The 20,550-nt window shown below is 40.6% G+C and overlaps 1 protein-coding gene across 1 annotated transcript in view; it reads right to left on the reverse strand.

The window, feature by feature from the left end:
- Window positions 1-5,626: 5,626 nt before the first annotated feature.
- Window positions 5,627-20,550, reverse strand: part of LOC123871708 — a 72,826-nt gene continuing 57,902 nt past the window's right edge. Inside the window, exons 2-6 of the mRNA XM_045915629.1 lie at window positions 20,404-20,445; window positions 19,123-19,295; window positions 17,827-17,993; window positions 7,318-7,456; window positions 5,627-6,429 (exon numbers count right to left, since the gene is read on the reverse strand). Of these exons, the coding sequence (XP_045771585.1) occupies window positions 6,373-6,429; window positions 7,318-7,456; window positions 17,827-17,993; window positions 19,123-19,295; window positions 20,404-20,443 (576 nt within the window). The 5' untranslated portion in view covers window positions 20,444-20,445 and the 3' untranslated portion in view covers window positions 5,627-6,372. The remainder of the gene's footprint in view (window positions 6,430-7,317; window positions 7,457-17,826; window positions 17,994-19,122; window positions 19,296-20,403; window positions 20,446-20,550) is intronic.

Genomic DNA, 20,550 nt, shown 5'->3' on the forward strand with positions numbered 1-20,550 from the left:
ATTGAATCGGACGGTAAAGTTTAAGAATGAATCATACTCATCTTCACTTTTTCGAAAATGCTCTGAGTCATGAAAGTAAGTTTTTGAAAAAAAAAGTCGGTCAGTGTTTTTGGCATTACTTAATCCTCAATGTTTTGGCTTTTCAAGTTTGACAGCTAAGTATAAGCTAGTGTTGATTACAATTGTCTATGTTTGGCTCACTCTCTCACTATTGACTTAAATTTACTGCAGTTGCAGTAAAGAATTCCATAAATTTAACCAATCACAATTATTACAAGTTGTAATTGGCTGAATTCATTTCTTGCTAGCTTTTTATGTATTTTAGTCAATAATGACTGAAACTAATCATAGCATTGGAGCCGTCAAACTTTGCAATTTTGACATTGACCTATTTCTTTCTTCTGTCTTTTTAACGTTGAGTGAACGAATTTTCGGTTTACAAAAAGTTACCATCAGGGCCCAAGCGTGTAATATTTTTTGATTGTATTGTTATAATATGATTTAAAACGCAGATAATTCTAAAGCTACCTAAAATCATATTTAACTATATAAAGTTTAATTTTCGAAATATAATAATTATTATTCTATAGTTTTTACCTAAAGGAAATATATTTAGGGATATTTCAGTTGTAAATACTTCAAAAATATGTTATTTAACGCAATGTATGTCATGATATACACTGATATATTATGTATTATGATTTCAATGGTAGTTTGATATCTGGAATAAATTATTGTTATTTGCTAAAATGATTTATGGTAAGGGATCTATTGAAAATGATATGTAAAATATTTATACACATACGTCATATAATTTTTTCGTAAACCTTAGTAAATGTAAGTACGAGAAATTTCACCGAGAAAATTATAATATTTTTCTCAAATACATATAATATGTATATAACCAATTATTCCTTATAAAGTTTCATTCGGAATTGAGATATGTGTACGATGAAATGAATATATTATAAAGTTATACTTATACACCTCAAAACACAAATTATACAACAATGTATACAAATACACTAACTTATACATAGACAATCATGCAATAATTCACTCAACCTACTATCGTGTAATACAACAGAATGATAGTAAAACTAATATAAACTTAACCTAACATATTTCACTATAAAATAAAATATACAAATTTGAATAAAATTCCTAAAATTGTATACGAACCTTTACAAATTTGGATATACATACTACAATTAATATATGATTTTTTTAAGGTACTACAAAATATTTTCCATGTTACAGGAGAGAGACAAAATTATCACTTTTCGAAATACAAAAACCGCTTAAACCGTACGTTGCTAAAAGCTGTTTTACACCAGAACAATATAGAGAATCGTCGGCACGCAATTGGACCGTAATTCTAAGCAGCACGATGTAGTTTCGGCATAAAGTCTGCAGCAGACTGCAGAGGCCGCATAATTAATGTTTCGATGTAGCATGCCGCACTGTCGCATGTTTTGGCTCCGGCGTAAAACAACCTTAAGATATCGCTAAAATTTTATTTTGCTAACACACACACAACAAGACGCCTCACCGAATAGACCTTTCGTGTAGGAGTCCGAATCGCACTTGACCGTTTTTTTAGAGTTCCGTACCCATATGGTAAAAGCGGAGCCCTATTAATAAAACTCTGCTGTCTGTCTATCTGTCTGTAAGAAATAATATTTCATACTCCCAAAATATGATGTTCATAATTAGGTATGTACGGAACCCTAAAAAACCAAGGCTCGACTCGCACTTGACCGGTTTTTATTTAGTATACTAAACGTACTTACCTACTATAGATTTTGTTTTTTTAGTCGTCAGAACGACTAAGCCACGCGTGTTAGCATTTGAATCGGGTAATATATAAATTGAGCATCCAATGTTCATAGTATAAAGTCTAAAAGTTCTTAAAGGGGTTTGGGTAACTTTGTATGGAGCAGTGGTGCCTTTTTTTTTGTTGCGGCCACTGATGGTATTTGTGTTATTTTATAGTGCTACTTTAAACATTGTAATGATAGTAAATAATGTTGCTCTAAGTGACATCGGGGCTGAGATATTTGAATTTGAAAAATTAAACTTGAAGCATGAAACCCGATTTCAAATGCACTTTCTAACTGAATAATATCTTTAAATATGTAGATATGACAATGCATAGGATGTATAAAGATAAAATGACCTTATTTTGAGCTAAAAAAAAACCCCCACTTGATTGACAAACGAGCCACAGGGAGCCACTGGATTCGGTTGGCGCAAGCCCGTAACGTGTGGAAGTCCCTACAAGAAACTTATATGAAGCAGTGACCTCTATTGGTTGATAATGATGATGATGATGAGAGTATGTAGTCCCTATGATCTCCAGGTTATATACCTAAACAAAGTAAATTCTTCTCGGCGCGACCGTAGGTAGACGAACCCTGCGCTGTGATTGGCTGTGAAACGCGATGCGCCTCCATTTGTATTTTGGGAGAAGTTCTATGGACAGTCCTAAACCACTACACAAAAGCCGGTTGAAGATTTGGCTAGAGATCCCAGAGCCAAATTGACTCGACGCTACACCGAAGATGTCCCGGACGTCAGCCTATATGAGATTAGTATGGCTCTCAAGCAACTCAAGAACAACAAGGCACCAGGTGTTGATGGAATCACAGCAGAACTCCTGAAAACAGATGGAAAACCATTACATAGGTCTTCCAGCGCTTGTATAGTCCTGCCATCCACGAGGGCATAACGCCAGAGGCATGGCACAGAAGCGTAATGGTTCTGTTCTTTAAAAAGGGAGATACTAACTTGTTAAAGAATTAAAGACCCATATCCCTGCTGAGCCATGTCTACAAGTTGTTCTCGAAAGTCATCACGAATCGTCTCGCTCGTAGGTTTCCAGCCTCCCGAACAAGCCGTATTCCGAATAGGCTTCAGTACCATAGATCACACCCACACCGTTACGGCAGGCTATACAGAATACCGGAAGAGGATATCGAACCATAACCTAGAGGCATCCTGTGTTTTGGCTCTGACCCCACCATGGGAACTGGACGCTATGACACTGGCTTGTGTGTACCAGAGTAGGGTGGATGCCCGTTGACTGGCGGAACACCCGTGCGACGGAAGTAGATGGGTGGCAGCTATTAGCGCAGATCGAGTTCCTTTTCCATTGGCAGAGGAGGCTCGAGTCACCCACAGCTATTGAGGCTATCCGTTCTACCCTCGCGGAGTGGATGAAGAGGAAGCACGGACCACTCACGACCTTGTACAGGTTCTTACGAGGTTCGGGTGCTTTGGGAAATACCTGGGCAAGGTGGTGTGAAGAGAGCCAAAAGAGGATTGTCACCATCGTGGTAGTGCTTCAGACACGGCACAGTATACGCTGTCTGAGTGCCCGGCATAAGCGGAGCCGCGCCAATCGCTGGTGGAAATTATGGGGCAAGACGTCGTGGCCAAATCCATGGTGGACAGTGAGAGGGCTTGAAAACCGATGGTCTCCTACAGCGAGGAAGTAATGACGCAGAAGGAGGCAGTAGAGAGGTTGAGAGTGGAAGCCAAAAACTCTCATCCCATGCACCGCAGGAGAATCGGGCGCAGGCAAGCTGCGCATGACCGTCGCTTGTACCCTTGAATAAGATCTCTAGGTAATAGGCACGGAGAGTGTTACTCGTGGAAGAGTATGTCTTTGAGTTGGAAGGCAAGCCTTTGTTCCCGGCGAGCTTTAAACTGTGCGTTAGGGTTCCCTTTTAGTGCCAGAGCGAGGCCTGCTTTGGCGGGTGCCGTTAGCTAGGTTGCAGTTGAATACATTCGTGTCCCTATGCCCAGCAACAACGGACGAGATGGAAAACCGTGGGGTTTTAGTCGATAAGCGTCCGAAATAACCACTCTTACCTCTCCGAGCGCAGTTATTATCCATGAGGATTTTCCTATGTAAGAAAAGGTTATACAGAAGACTGAAGATCATAATCGATCACTTTGCTTACCGTTTGCGGACTATGAGAAAGCCTTCGATTCAGTGGAAACTAAGGCTGTATTGAGGTTGCCACAGAGATGTCCGATCGGCTACTAATATATCCAAGTGCTGAAAAGCTTGCACGAATAGGCCACCATTATATCAGTTCGTATACCAGACTACGAGGCTTATCCAATTGCAACAGGGAGAAGTAATCTTCCCGAAGCTCTTTTTCGCTTCTTTGGAAGAAGTCTTTAAGCTTCTGGGTTGGAACAGGCTTGACATTGACAAAATGACATTAATGACCTCAGCAGAATTTCTCAACATTTGGGTCTAAAAATAAACGTGAGGAGGACGAAATCATGTCCAATGCTCTTGTCTCGTCCAGTAATTGTTACGAGCTCTGCAAATTGTAGATAAGTATGTATACCTAGGACGAACAATCGCGCTATGTATGTCAAGGCTGGAGAAAGAGTTTGCTAAACATGTTGTGAAGCTGAAGTGGGGGTCCCAACTTCCCAAGATGCGACCTCCGGCGTCGGAGTACCCTCTCCCCCCCCCCCCCCCCCAACCCCGCCACTAAGTGGACAGACGACATCAAACAAGTCATAGGGAGCCTCTGGACTCGGGTGGCGCATAACCGTGGCGCGTGGAAGTCCTAACAAGAGACCAATGTCCAGCAGTGGGCGTCTATCGGTTGATAATGATGATGATGATGATGCATTTTGGTGTGGGCATTGCTTGTGAGTTAAAAAAAAGCATTTTTTACTACTTTTAATGCGAACAATTACAAAAAGACATTGGGTGTAATCAATGGAATTTAACATATTGAAGATGGAATATCTCTGCCCCGATTTGATTTAGCCATATGTATTATATAACATTTTTTGTTTGTTTTTTGCTGCTCTGTCATAAAGTACCAGTTTTATCGGTGGCCGCAATCCTAAAAAAAGGCACCAATTTTACCCAAACCCCTTTTAGAAAATCTACGTCAATATTTTTCACAAAGTATTCATGTATTGGAAATTACATTCAACAAAACTTTAGCGATACCTGTAGCTGTTCGTCTTAATCACGGTGGTCTCCCCGTCACTCGCTACATACAAACGTAGTTTGGTTCTCATTTGAATATTAACCAATCAAACTCGATGTAATTTTGAAGACACGTTATAAAAACTAATATCTACATATTGTCTGTGGTATGCCAGACTCTGTGAAAATAGCTCGCTTTGAAATTACACGAGTAAGATTTGTATGTAAATTCTTGGGAGCGTGTAACTTTGAAACTGAATACATTTTGAAATCTGGAAAACCATAGAAATAGATATAAAAACATTATCGTAAAAAATTATAAAGATATAGTAAAAAGCAATATGTCATTTCACGTTTAAAGAGCTGCATTGTAATATGGGCTTTTGGAAGTACTTTCGATCACTACAAAGTGTCGCTACAAGATGGCATTAACAGTCGTTTCGTGAACATACATATCACTTTTTCGCCACTGGCAGCAAGCGAACCTTGGCATAGCGGTTACAGCGACGGGCGCGAAACCAGAAGAGGCAGGTTCGAATCGTGCCAGTTATATATCTTCAATATTTTATACTTATATATCTTCAATATTTCATTGAGTTTAATTGGTTAGTATTCAAATGAGAGCCAGACTACGTTTGTTTGGAGCGCGCTACAAATAAACTCCTCTTCAGGGTGTTACAAAAGTTCTTTGATGATACTATCAAGAGTCAGTGAGCTATTTTCATGTTGTCTCAAATGTTGCAACAGTGATTGCGTCGCATCGTTCCAGGGCCTTGCAGGCAGTCGCGATGGAAGTGAAGAGGGGACGAGACTGGCTACATAATAATATGATCACTCATCAGTTTTGACTGAACAGTTTAAACCTTTGATGTTGGAAGAGCCAGCCCTGACGCCTGTGTGGAGAATACGTGATTCTTTATGCGGAGTGGCTCGCGAGGTTTTCATACAAAAGTGATACCCTTTAAATAGGGTAGGTATTAGGGAGTTCTGTGGTTTAAACCGGCTAAAAATTGAGATTGTATAGCATGAAAACTGCCAGATGAACAATACCTCAATAGCTCAACAATTATAGGAGCGGACTGAAATCCGAAAGGTCGGCGGTTCAAACCCCACCCGTTGCACTATAATTGTCGTACCCACTCCTAGCACAAGCTTTACGCTTAGTTGGAGGGGAGAGGGGAATGTTAGTCATGATTCAGATGGCTAATATTCTTTTCATATTTTCTTATCACCGTAAGTGAAAAGTGATCGTACGTAGCCGCCATTTATCCATCAGTCAGTGAGTATGGCAAAACTGGCAGCAAAACTATCATCTAGTGGACCCCTGAAGAACTTTTGTCACCCCCTACAGCGGCACGGCAAGTATTATCACTAGAAGTACACTAAACTATGAGTGGTCAGATTTAAGTATCGCTGGCGACTGAGGGTTGCTTGATGAGGTCTACATCTTGAACGCTGACCTGGAAACAAAATTATCCATTTAGTTTTTTTTAATAATTTACATCAACATAAATGCTCCATCGAACCAGATTACAAGTTTTCGTTCTTGTGGTCTTCAAATTAGATTAAATTAATATTATCCATTAGGTACTTGAAGTAAACCATTTTCAGCCAGGGATTTGTTCGGTGAAAAGAAAGATTGTTAGAGTAATGAAATGAAACCTAGATCATTGCAAAACATACGAAAATACATTTCGTACGTTTTTAAAGATCTAGATTATTCGAACTTATCCTTCATTGACAATGGCTGCATTTTGTGGTGTAAATGACACCTCTTCCCAAAGTTAGTATTATTGTTGAAGACGATATTAAGAAACTGCAGCGATTTTTGTAAACCTTTAAGAAATAAAGGGCCTTAGAACTTCAAGTTGTAGCAGTGCAGCAAAGACCTGTAAGAGATGAAGCTGGCTGTGATCTGTGGCTTGGGCCTGTTCTACCACGCTGACGCAGTTCTTCTGCCCGTTGGATGTATTTCTCCTCAACTTCATGTTGTACCTATACAGAAGAAACACCTGCAAGAGTTGTGGCTTGCTGATGTACCTGTGGTTTCAGCTTGGGCCTGTTCTGGCGGTGGTCGTGGTGGCTCTCCACCACGCTGACGCAGTTCTTCTGCCCGTTGGATGTATTTCTCCTCAACTTCATGTTGTACCTATACAGAAGAAACACCTGCAAGAGTTGTGGCTTGCTGATGTACCTGTGGTTTCAGCTTGGGCCTGTTCTGGCGGTGGTCGTGGTGGCTCTCCACCACGCTGACGCAGTTCTTCTGCCCGTTGGATGTATTTCTCCTCAACTTCATGTTGTACCTATACAGAAGAAACACCTGCAAGAGTTGTGGCTTGCTGATGTACCTGTGGTTTCAGCTTGGGCCTGTTCTGGCGGTGGTCGTGGTGGCTCTCCACCACGCTCACGCAGTTCTTCTGCGTGGCACGCACCCGCTCGTCATATTCCTCTTGGAACTTAATGTTGTACCAGTGTAAGCAGAGACACCTGGAATATAATTAAGAAGAACTTCATTACAGAATCCTGTTATACATCACAACCAGGGTATTCTCATAGCTTCAGAACTGAAACATCGTGAGGCCTGCATACCCCGAAACACTGTTGTGTGCCCGGGATTGAATCTCGGCAGAATAAGAAAGGTTGACAAAAGGCATGGTTTGGAACTTATAGATTTAAGTTTTGGATATAGCAGCTATAATACAGCTACAGGATATAATACTATTTCGAAGAAAATAAAAATCATGTTTTATAAATTATCGAAGGTCCACGCGCTGGCTCATTTCTAATAATGACAAAATAATTGTTGGACACAGTGACAAAGAGAATTTAAAATAATGCTCTTCTTGTGATAAATAAGCTTTAAATTTTGTATAACGAAATTACCTGATTTTCGAGTAGTTTTCAGTTTTTATAATAAGCTGAAACAGGGCTGAAAGTCTGAGAACTTAATCCGCTAAGTAGGAACCTAGTTAACAGATTACTGCTGCAAAGACCTACTTTTATTTTTAGCTATTGTCAGCGCTGACGACGGTTGACTTTTGTTGCCGCATCAAATACCTACGCAGTAAGTACCTACAGATAGACTGATTCGATTTCATTATTTTATAGACTTTCAAGTTTCAATTATTTATCTGACGCAGCAGAAGTTTCTTTGTAAGTGGCAGAATCTATACTTATATTATGGTTATTCGAACTGTACCATGACAGAATCACACCTTTTTATTAATTTCTTTTCTGTCTGTTTCAACGAGCTAATCTTCGGAACGTCTGAACCTATTTTGATGGGACTTTCACAGACAAGTAGAGGAGTAACATAGGCTACTTTTTTAATCGACTTTCAAAAATGGAGGAGTTGTGTTTTCTATCTATGTACACCGAAATCTCCGAGATTTCTGAACCGATTTGCATTAATTTTTTAATCGATAGAGAAACTTTGCGACATTGTTCCATAAAAAAAATTGTATTCTACCTCCTTAATTCTGATGCTGCAGGGGATCTGATCACCAAAGCTGATGGGATTTAGAAACTATCAGTTATAAATTGATATTGAAGGTATCTATGTTACGGGCAACGTGGGCATTATTGGGCATTATTAATAAGGACCGGCCATTATTAATAATGCCCAAGAGCGATGGGCGAAGTGATTAATTTATCACTTTGAACGGCCATTATTAATAATTTCCGACGGCCCGTGGTCCATGTAATAAATCAGTGTTTGAGATAGCTTGAATTTATCACTTGGACCGGGCTGTATGAATAATTCCCTACTTGTAGCCGGGCAATGTGATAAATTGGACCGCGGCCGTTGGCAGGGGCGCGTACGTGCGGGGGGAGGGCCTTAGGTTAGGTTAGCTAAGGTTAGGTTAGGTTAGCTCCTCTTCCATTGGCAGAGGAAGCTCGAGTCACCCACTGCTGGTCATAAGATTATCGAAGCTATCCATCCCGTCCTCGAGGATTGGACGAAGAGGAAGCATGGAGCACTCACGTTCCACCTTGTACAGGTTCTTACGGGGCACGGGTGCTTTGGAAGATACCTGTGCAGGGTGGCGCGAAGAGAGCCCACAGAGGAAAGCCACCAGTGCGGTAGTGTCTCAGACACGGCACAACATACGCTGGCAGAGTGCCAGGCGTGGACGAAGCCTCGCCAGTCACTGGTGGATATTATGGGGCAGGAGCTCACATTTCCCGCCGTGATTAAATCCATGGTGGACAGTGACAGAGCCTGGCAAGCGATGGTCTCCTTCAGCGAGGAAGTAATGACGTAGAAGGAGGCAGCGGAGCGGCTGAGAGAGGAAGCCGAAAGCTCTCATCCCATGCGCTGCAAGAGAATCGGGCGCAGGCGAGCTGCACACGACCGTCGCTTGCCCCCTTGAGTAGGGCCTCCGGGTAATAGACACGGGGAGTCTGTTACCCGCGGGAGAGTCCAGAGGTCCTCGAGTTGGAAGGCAAGCCCTTGTTTCCAGCGAGCCTTAAACGGTGTTGGGGCCCCTTTTAGTCCCAGAGCTGTGCCTGCCTTGGCGGGCACCGTTAGCCGGGTCGCAGTTCAAAACGCTCGTGTCCCTGTGCCCAGCAACAACGATTGAGACGGTAAGCCGTGGGGTTTTAGTCGTTAAGAGTCCGACATAACCACCTCGCCTCGCCGAGCACGGTGGTATCCATGAGGATTTTCCCACGTATAAAAAAAAAGCTGAGGTTAGGTTAGGTTCTTTCATTTAACAGGACTCTCTCCGTCACTTACTCCATACAATCGTAGTTCCCATTTCATTTGAATATTAAGCAACCAAAGTCCATGAAATTTTGCAGACATAGTCTAGAAACTAATATCTGTGTCTGTGGTGTTTTAGATTTTTCTAATAATATGTAGTTTTAAAATTACAAGGGCTCAAAGATTTGTATTTTTCTTTAAAAAAAGGCCCAACTTTGTGCTCGTTTTTCTAGACAATGGAGCAATTTAATGAAATTTGGAAAAACCACAGACCTAGAAAATTTAATGAATATTATGTAGTAAAAAAATTATCGTTATATATTTTATATTGTTATAATTGTGTGGGAACTACGAAAACCAGAAATTACACCCAGAAATCTTGAAAATTTCGTGCTGTCTCGATTTGTGCAAGCGGGGTGGTGAAGTGCGGGGGACGACACGTGAAACTGACAGAAACTGACAGTCTAAACACACGGGCCACATTTAGACTGCACCCAACTCCAAACTTGTCGATAGGTCTAACTAAATACACTGGTACATTTCAACTTGCGTTAGACGTATGCGTTACCTACTCAGACGTTGCCTGTAGATAAAAATATGTCTCATGTTTGCTGGCAATAGCGCATGCATCAAACCCTGCAAGTTGCAACTCTCTTGCAACCTATTCCTCACGCAATACGCACAGCTTTAATATTATAATTTTCGACAATGTATACTATATGTAATGCCATATCACAGGTCACTCTCTGATTTATTGCTAACAATTTACTTCCAAATGCAAAGAAATCTAAGTGTGTTGAATTCACACTGCCCAAAACCAGGACCTTAAATGACATAAGTTCATTGATAAATAATCATATGTTGAAAATAAAGGAGAACCCCGTGTTTCTCGGTATAATGTTAGATGCAAAGCTTCTATGGAACACCCACATATCAACACTTGATGGTAAACTCAGCTCTGCTGCTTACACTGTTAGAAAAATTCGACAGGTACTGACGTGGAAACTGCAAAAATTGTATATTTTGCCTATTTTCACTGTATTATGTCTTACGGACTCTTGCTATGAGATAAAGCGGTAGATATTGAAAAAAAAATGTATTACAGTTTTCTGTAATACATTTGTCCTTGTGTCCTTTTGGACAGGACGTGCAATTTATAATTTAAAACCGCGCGCTGCCATACAATAAAAATATAAGGAAATAAGTACCTTATCTATTATCTTATAGTAGCTTTTAAATATATTTACAACTAGCTAATGCCCACAGCTTCGCTCGCGTGGATTTAGGTTTTTAAAAATCCCGATCCTTTCATTTCCCAGAACAAAAGTTGCCTCTCCGTAATAGCCCGTCCCCGGGATGCAACTTGTTTCTGTATCACGTAAGAATATTTAAACGGATGATCCTTTTCAAATCCCGAGGGATCACCAGGATTTAGGAATGCAATTTCTTACAGCATCCTATACCTTCAATATCAATTAATAATCGACACTTTTTAAATCCCATTAGCTTTAGTAGTCAGGTCCCCTGCAACATCAGGATTGAGGAGTTGGAATCCAAATTTTTTATTGAACAATGTCGCAAACTTTCTTTATCGATTAAAAAAACTACCCAAAATTACGCAGTTAGGTTACCTGCCAAATTTCATGGTTTTGAGTCAACGGGTACCCTAGAGGTTTTCTTGACACACACGACAGACAGACAGATAGACAACAAAGTGATCCTATAAGAGTTCCGTTTTTCATTTTGAGGTACGAAACCCTAGAAAACGTAGGAACGGCATTCCGAACCAGTGGTAAATTTGTCTGACCATCCAAAAACACTTTGAAGTTTACCTAAAAGTTTACAGGAATAAAAATTTATCATTGTATTCCATTCCATTTCATTCTATTCCATTCTGTTCAAAGATAAATAGATAATAAAAATATTTGTCACCGAAACAATAATTTACGATACATCAACCAATATCAATTTTACTGATGACAATCTGACTATTACCAAAGTGAACGACTACTATAATATCTATTATATACGACTAACATAATATGTATTATAAATTGTGTGCCGTTTGCATTCTCACTAGGTTCTCATTAAGTTTGTTTTATTTGGTTAAACTTTCTGGCATTTATATTGTTATGACGTTTAATTGGCAAACAGTCTGTTTATTGGCTCAAACTCAAAAATTCAGCCAATCATAACAAAGAAAATATTGTAATAATGATTGATGCAGCTTTCTGTAATTGAAAACAAAATATTTGACATTAACTTGAATGTGACAGTGTTTTCCGAATAGGGTTGCCAGAGGCCCCGTATTTTACTGGTTACCCCGTATTTCGGGATACAGAAACCTGGCTGGCGAAATCAATCACTGACGTTATGTCCAGTAGAAAGAATATTTTCCTTTTGCGGCAATGCGTAGCCGAAACCCACTCGATATTGATCATGGTCGTAGCCAAGGCAGCGGGGCTTGGTTTGAGGATGTAAGCCTTTTTTTATACAAGTTAGCCCGTGACTTTAATCTTTTCTAGTGGTAAGTGATGATGCAGTCTAATTTCTTGGCCGTTAGGGCCATAGTAACCATATAACTAGCCATGACCGAAGCCTCCCATCAGACCAGAAATTTAGAAATGGCGACTGCGCCTGGGAATCCGTCAAAAACCTAAGCCTAAAATAATACTTACACTATTTCTTGCATTTGCTTACCAATTTTTTTTGGAAATATATCAAACATTTCGCGCTCACTTCACTCGCGCTTTGAATTTGTATTACTTGGTGTAAACTCCGCAATTTCGTTTGCATGAATTTAGATTTTGAAAAATTCCGTGGGGGATTTTCCGGGCTAAAAAGCCGCCTAAAAAAAAATGTCTGGGATGCAAGTTACCTCTGAATAGTAAATACCAAAATTTTGGTAAAGAAGATGGGCCGTGAAAGGGTAGATAGGCAAATAGATATACTGTCGTATTCGTAATATTAGTATGGATAGGAAGCTTTAAAAATATAATCTTGCTATGGCTAAACTCGTTTCCCTTTCACTTTAATTTTTTCTGTATTGAACCAAAAACACTTACGCTCACTGCGCTCGCGCTTTTTTATTGTTGTATTTTATCTCACTGACAAATTGAAAGGCGAAATTCCACTAACCAGGTAATTAGCCCATAAAGTTGAGCGAATGTTTTTTTCCTCATGACAGGATTCAGTTCCGGCCCTGATAAAACCTCTCCCGCAATCGATTCCTGGCTACGGCCATAGTATTGATACTGTGAAGGTGGAATTACAAATTAAATGTAATTTTAAGTTAAAATGAAAAGATTGTATGCATGGAATGTATAACATTTTGCTTTACAAAACTTAAGAGTTTTTAAAAGCTATTTAAATAAATAAATCTTTTATTTAAAACCACATTGCAAACATTGTTCACCAATCAAGACACGGCAACATACGGAGAAAAAATACAAAACTTACAAATAAACTAAAATATCTAAATAGGCTTTCCATGCATTTCAGAGAGAACCACCGCCTATTTCTTTAAATACTTCAAATTTTCAAATTTCTTCAAATCTAAACCCCGTATTTTTGATGGTGGTAGCCTGTAAATCAAAAAGAGGCAGGTGGCAACCCTACTACTTCCTAGACAGAATTTAAAAATTGTTTTCATTACTCGGTATGCCTACTGCCATAGTGTGACAGAAAGTGTGACGGTAGTTGTGACCTCTGATTGGCCGACTCTCTTTCACTATTTGCTAAAATTGATGATTGCAACAACAATTTTTTCTTTTTTGTAATCGAAAACAGAACACGGACGTCAAACAGGTTGACTAATTGCAATCATTTCTGACCGGCTAACATTGTTCCGCTAGTGGCTCAAACTCACTGTCGCAGCAAGAGCATGGTAAATTCAGCCAATCACAGCAATTTGAAATTTGGTTATCACAAATGTACCGATCTAGGAACCGAGAATGCACGAACCAGGGCAAATAGAGATAAGAACAATAATATCATACGTAGGAAATCGACGGGGGATCGTTGACAACGATAGCCTTAATTAACAAAAACACTACAGTTCACCTATTTTATTACTTTGCCCAAGACAGGGTGGGCATTATTCATAATGGCCGGGAAAAGTGATTAATTATGCTGTTTTAATCACATTGCCTAATTGAGTCGGGCATTATTAATACAGACCGGCCCTTATTAATAGTGCCCGGACTTATCAAATTGCCCGTAACATCTATACCAAGTAAAGACTTTGTCGTCGACCTCGAGGGCCCAACTCCTCAAACCTGACGCTGTAAGGAACTGCATTCTTAAATTCTGGTGATCCCAGGGGATTTTAAAGGATCATCCGTTTAAATGTTTTTACGAAATTTGCTACAGAAATACTTTGTTTGCATCCCGGGGACGGGCTATTACGGTTAGGCTACTTTTGTCCTGGAAAATCAGAAGTTCCTACGGGATTTAAAAAAACCTAAATCCTCGCGGACGTAGTCGCAGGCATTATCTAGTTCATAATAATTTTAGAAAAAAAAATTTGTAATTTTATTTGGCTTATCTAGGCATGATAGCTTCTCAGAAAGAGATCAGGCGGATTGATTCTAAAAAAATTGTAGTGTTCTAACAAGATTTCCGAAGCCATAAAACAAGGTTTGGAAGCTCATGCAAATACTGTTTTTTTTTTTTTTTTTAATTATATAGACTAGCGCTTGGCTGCAATCAGACCTGCTAGCAAGTGATGATGCAGCCTAAGATGGAGCGCGCTTGCCTAGAAGTTGCCTATTCACTCTTGACTTGAAGGTACCCATATTATAGGTGGAAGGGAAAACTGACGCCGGAAGGGCGTTCCATATCCTAGCGGTTCGAATTAGGAAAGAGGAAGCAAATCGTTTCGTACGTGTTCGAGGAATCTCGACTACGTACGGATGCAGACCTTGACGATGCCTGGCAGTACGATGGTAGAAAGGTGAAGGAGGAACCAGGTCAAAGAGTTCTTGTGCACACTCTCCGAAATATATCCTGTAGAATACCGATAGACTGGCAACTTTACGCCGATGTTCTAAACTTTGGAGTTTAGTTTTCATCAGTGCTTCGTCACCAATGAGTCTTCTAGCTCGGCGATCCACCGAATCCAATGCTTCGAGCTGGTACTTGGCAGAGCCATCCCATAAATGGCTGCAGTACTCCATGCATGATCGAACTTGAGCTTGGTACAGGGTGAGAAGCTGTTCCGGCGTGAAGTACCGCTTGACTTTGTTGAGGATGCCAAGTTTCTTGCCAGCTGTTTTTGCCTTGGATTCGATGCATTGTCCAAAGTTGAGATTGGACGAAATGTTGATTCCTAGAAGCTCAACACTATCGGTAATCGGAACGGGTATACTTCGGAAAGTCGGAGTAAGTGGAAATGGACTTCGTTTCGCGGTGAATAAACACGCTTGCGTTTTGGTGGCGTTAAATTTGACAAGATTGGCGTCCCCCCAGTCGGACACCTCCTTTAAGGTCAAATCAACGCGTTCAACCAAGGCCTTTCTATGCTCTAGGATCTCAGCTCCACTTGAACGGGGACCGGATATATATCTCTCTGTAACGGTGCTAGGACGTACTATGGCTACTTCGGATCGAGAATTCTCGGTTTCTGATCGGATGCAGTGCGTAAATAGCCTAACAGCTTGGGTAGGTACTATAAACACAATATGAGTAGATATTATAACTGCGTATTGAGAATTCTCGAATTCGGATTCGGATGCAGTGCGTAAAGAGCCTAAAGAGTAGGCAGAAAATTGGTAGCATCATTTAGGTTACTCCAACATAAAATTGCACTCTCGTTCACATAAGGCTAAGTAGTGGAAATTTTCTAGTAGGTAATAGCTACTTGTAGCGATATACGAGTAAATGTTTCACTAGATGCGGCGTTTCATTGTTCCAATGAACATCGGTGTCCTCACTTCTGTCAATTATAATCCGTAAGCTTTAGCTAATCCCTTTTTGTATAAAACCGGCCAAGTGCCAGTCAGACTCGTGCACCGAGGGTTTCGTACTCGGGTATTTTTTCCGACACTTTGCACGATAAATCAAAAACTATTATGTATAAAAATAAATAAAAATCTTTTTTAGAATTTACAAGTAAAGACATTTCGTATGATACCCCACTTGGTATAGTTATATTACTTTGAAAATTGAAAATATTAATTTATTTTTTCATGAACACTTTTTTAATTATTTTTTTGTGAAGTAGGTAACCACGATTTTCGGATTTTTTCCTTTACTTGTGCTACACATGATTCTATGTCAACGGGAAGTACCCTATCGGTTTTCTTGATAGACACGACAGACGGACAGACAGACAGACAAAAAGTGATCCTATAAGGGTTCCGTTTTTCATTTTGAGGTACGGAATCATAAAAATTAAATTTGCGTGATAATGATTATTCACATAGATAGCTTTAGTCTGTCCAAACCTACGAGAATGTTCGTAAAAGTGGACTGCGTCCAAAGCGGATTACGATTGACAGAAGTGCAGACACAGATGCAATGTTCATTGGAAGATCTAGTGGTCTAGAAGACTTTATCGCTGGCTACCTGCACTAAGTTGCCGTAAGTAAGTTGTGGCGTACACGTCCCAGAGGTCCACTTTGCATCGATCCTTAGCGATCGTTACTTAGCTAAATTAAAAGATAAGCCGGTTGTTAGCGGAATGAGACGCCCGGTGTAGCAAAAAGTCGGTAGTTATAAAGAACTAGGAAAGTTTCCATTAAACGTACGACTAGCGGCGATACCAGCCACTCCAGCAGGAACCTGCTCTACTGTAAAAATCTAAATCTAAAACTGGTTTTTTCTCTTTATAGAGATCAGCCAGCGCGTGCCAGACCTTCGTTTTTTTATAAAAGCTGAAAGTTTCTTTGCGTATTGTTCCCAACACACAGAGGAACGGTCAGCGTCTATGAAGCTAACTAAAAAGAGGTGTAAAAATCTTACGCCAAAGTATAAAGTCAAATTTGTTATATTTTCTTCGGAATAGTATAAGAAATCACGTCATGCATTGCCAGACACTTTGTTAAATAAACTGTAAGGGCGTCTGGCAGCGGGCTGTCACTACTAAGTGGCACTTCCAAAATCGAAGGTAGGAGGAAGGGAGGAAGGTAGGAGTACAAGGTAGGTAAGTATGTATGGAAGTAGGACTAGGAAGTTCCTAATTGTTGAAAAATTTTTACCAGTGAAAACTATAAAAGCTATTCTGAAACATGATGTAAATGTAGAGAAAATAATCCGCATACAGTTTTCCAAAATAATTTTTATACCTTGTCTTCAAACAACTACAAAGTAGGTATATGTTTTATCGCGGAATAAACTACCGCGTACGTTTTATTTGCGAGTAAAGCGGCTTATTTCTAGCATGTACTATGTAGTGAGTAATATGATTAGGGAGTATAAACAGGATTTGCTCTATTATTCAGAGTCCGACGAGGATTATGCGCGGTAGTCCTAAATAAAATGTTTACGACCTGCGTAGTGTGTACATAAACAACTACGTGTTTTTAGAGTTCCGTACCCGAAGCGTGATAGCGGCACACTATTACAAGGGTGAACTAGAGAGAAGGAACTCTTGGTTTGATCCTGAATCGACGATATATCAAATATTAGGCTATGGGTAACGTGAAATCAAAGGAAAATAGTCGTTTCATAGCCTACCTAGCATCAAATGTAGGTAACATTATGGTTACATTTGACGCCTGCCAGTGACATCGAAGCCTACTTTCGTGAACTGTGCTATTACTAAGCCTCCGCTGTCCGTCCGTCTGTCCATCCGTTTGTCTGTGAGCGGCCTGTTAGTATATGAACCAACCCTCTACCGATAGCGGCCAAGGTGAAAGAAGGCGATTCTTCTCAAAGGGAGTTTCCGGCATGCACCTTTAACTTTTTGAATCACTTGTTTTACGGTAAAGGAAAATATCATGAGAAAACCTGTTTACCTGAAAGTGCTTCATAAAGTTCTCAAAGGTATGAAATCTGCCAATCCGCACTTGGCTAGCAAGGTGTAGTATGTAGTTTAAAACTTTCTCATTTTGGGAGGAGACTCATGCTCAGTATGGTACCAACGATGGATTGAGATGATAAGGATGGTGATGATGATGAACCACCTCCAGGATTACTAGGTATGTCTCACCTCAGCACAGCTCCAAGCACGCCCGTCCCTACAAGCGCGGCTCCAGCACCCATCAGATAGTAGCGATGCTGGGCCGCCTCCGCACCTGGCGACAGCTGCACTAACCCCACCACCAGCACCACTATTCCCAGTAGCAGAGAGCCTACAATCGCATGAAGTGCTGCAACCTGAAAAACATATACTTCTTTCAAAATATGGACTCCTGGTATCTAGCCACGTCGTATTTCTCATTACCTAGGGTCTTTACCAATTCCATTAATTACATAATGGAAGGAGTTTTCTTAGAATAAACATGTGCCTGACGGGACGGGAGGATTTTTTTGAACTACTATTGGATACCTAGAAAAAAATATATACGAGTCGAACTGAGAATCACCTCCTTTTTGGAAGTCAGTTAAAAACGGACGGGACGGGACGTTACAGTTATGGTGAAGTTATCGTCAGTTATTTTATGTATGAGAGTAAGAATTTTAATCAATACAATGTAGATTTACTACGTCGAGGAAGTTAACATTCTTTGAAGTTGGAAAATGTCAGTGGGCAAAGGTTACATACAAAAACAGCCCGTAAGGGTAATTTGCATACAGTATTAGCTTCGCTCGATGTCAAAGGGTATGTGAAACGAGAAACGATAACAGCCAATGTCGTTAGTGATCCTAGGTGAAAAATCCACTTACTAGCTTTAAAGAGTGTCCTTAGTTTTAACAGTGCCCTTATTTTGAGATTTTATATCTCATCAATATTGAGAATTCGAGCGTTGAAAGGTTAACTTCAGCGTTAAAGTAAAATAGCCCTGTGCTTAGTTTTAAAGCTTAAGTTATACATGATACAATGATACAAGTGATCCGTTGTTACAGCCATACTGACGACAAGTCACCACACCACACCACACACCACACCACCACCACCACACCACATGAACTAACTAGATCTTTGTGACTACCGCTTGCTAAGGTACCGTGTCGTAAGGCTAAGCGAAGGGTCCAAATAGTGAGACGTCGCTCCTGATGTTTTTGTGCGAGCTTACGATCGGAGCCTACCCCCGCACTACTATTTAATTCTGTCGACTTCTGCCGTTTGGTAGAATTCCTGCCCCGTTTTGCCCTTATGACCACGCAGGATGGCTCTGTCTACATGTCTCCGTCAACTGACTGTATGAAATATCTGTTTAGATAAATGCCAGGTTTCCCCCTACTTTCCAGCAGATATTGTGCTTCTCGGCGCACCACCGCTCATGCCACACCGCTACTGCTGGCATCGCACCGATCATTGCCCTGTCTCTGTGGTATATCTCACCTTCCCGCAGACATAGAGCTCGTTCCTCAGGCGGTGCTCGGGCGAGGGCGTGGCGTCCTCCAGCCGGCCCAGCTGCAGCGGCAGCTGCGAGGGCCGGCGCCCGCCGCTACGCTTCTCAGCGCGCCGCCGCTCATGCCGCACCGCTACTGCTGGCATCGCACCGATCATTTTCGCTGGAAGTTGTCAATATCAAAACGGTATTTGACCGCTGAAGTAAAGCCTGAAACACTCAGCACGACACCAGCATGGCGCGATAGCAACTTTGTGACAGGGTGGCACACTGAACGCGAGTGTGATGCCCGCGTCTTACGCGTGAACGAATGTGAACACCCCATGAATGCCGCATAACAACCACTGACATTGTTTTGTGTCATTCATGCGTTTTGGCGCCACAATTAGTATGAGATTGAAGAGCGGACATCAGCATGTCCGCAAGCTTGTAGAAAAAGAAACTATTCATACTTCATATTTAATAGCATGGCTTCGATCTACACACTTCGCAGTTCGTTATGTATTACAAATTATCGTCGTGTTAGTTGCCACGCGCATTATTTTTGTTTCAGCCAATACTTACTACTACTACTTAAAATACCAATTTTCTTCTTAGATTAATTAGACCAAATTTTAATCGTTCCGCATGCGTGGAAGAGTATGCCAATACCCCGGCCTGCTTAGACGAGAGACAGTCCTCGGGGTACTTTTATGCCCATCAAAATACATTGCTTACAACTGCATCGAATAATGCACACGAGACTAAAGGTTTCCCGTACAAAATTCCCCCGAGTAGCTGAGGACGTTGACCGACTGGACAGAAGTACGGGGAGTCCTCGAAAAAAATTCTACTGCTAACGTTCCATATGGCACGTCAACGCACACAAAGGATTTTAGTCCGCATAGAGCGCTCGAGAATTTTTTCTCTTGCGGCGAACAAATAATAATATTATCGCACTTCGTGTGCGTTGAGTCCTTGGCTTCGGAGATTTCTGCCCTCCACGGACAAAAGTCCCTCATCTGCGCAGGCCCTTATTATCACTAACACTTACGATGATGGATAAATAATATAATCATTGTGTTGATTTGAAATTATTTGACCATTCTCATAACAGTTCCGAATTATATTATCTAGGAATAATAGTCTACTACATACTTTACTGATTTCAATGAAATTAGGCATACTTATTTATGGCTTACCATATTACCTGCAGAAACATACCTACACTTACTTTTATCCAGGAAAAATATGTGGCATGCAAAAACTACGAGTACCTTAGTATTACTTACGTCGTTGATTATCTCTTGGCTGTAATAAAGATTGTAGCATATCTGAAACAAAATGAGTTTTTATGGCGTCAGAAAAATTTAATTAATTCAGAAAACTAAAGTAAACATAAAAATAACATATCAACAATAGTTCAAAAGGTTGAACCG

Source organism: Maniola jurtina, chromosome 14 (assembly GCF_905333055.1).
Source record: "Maniola jurtina chromosome 14, ilManJurt1.1, whole genome shotgun sequence".
NCBI classification, from domain to species: domain Eukaryota; kingdom Metazoa; phylum Arthropoda; class Insecta; order Lepidoptera; family Nymphalidae; genus Maniola; species Maniola jurtina.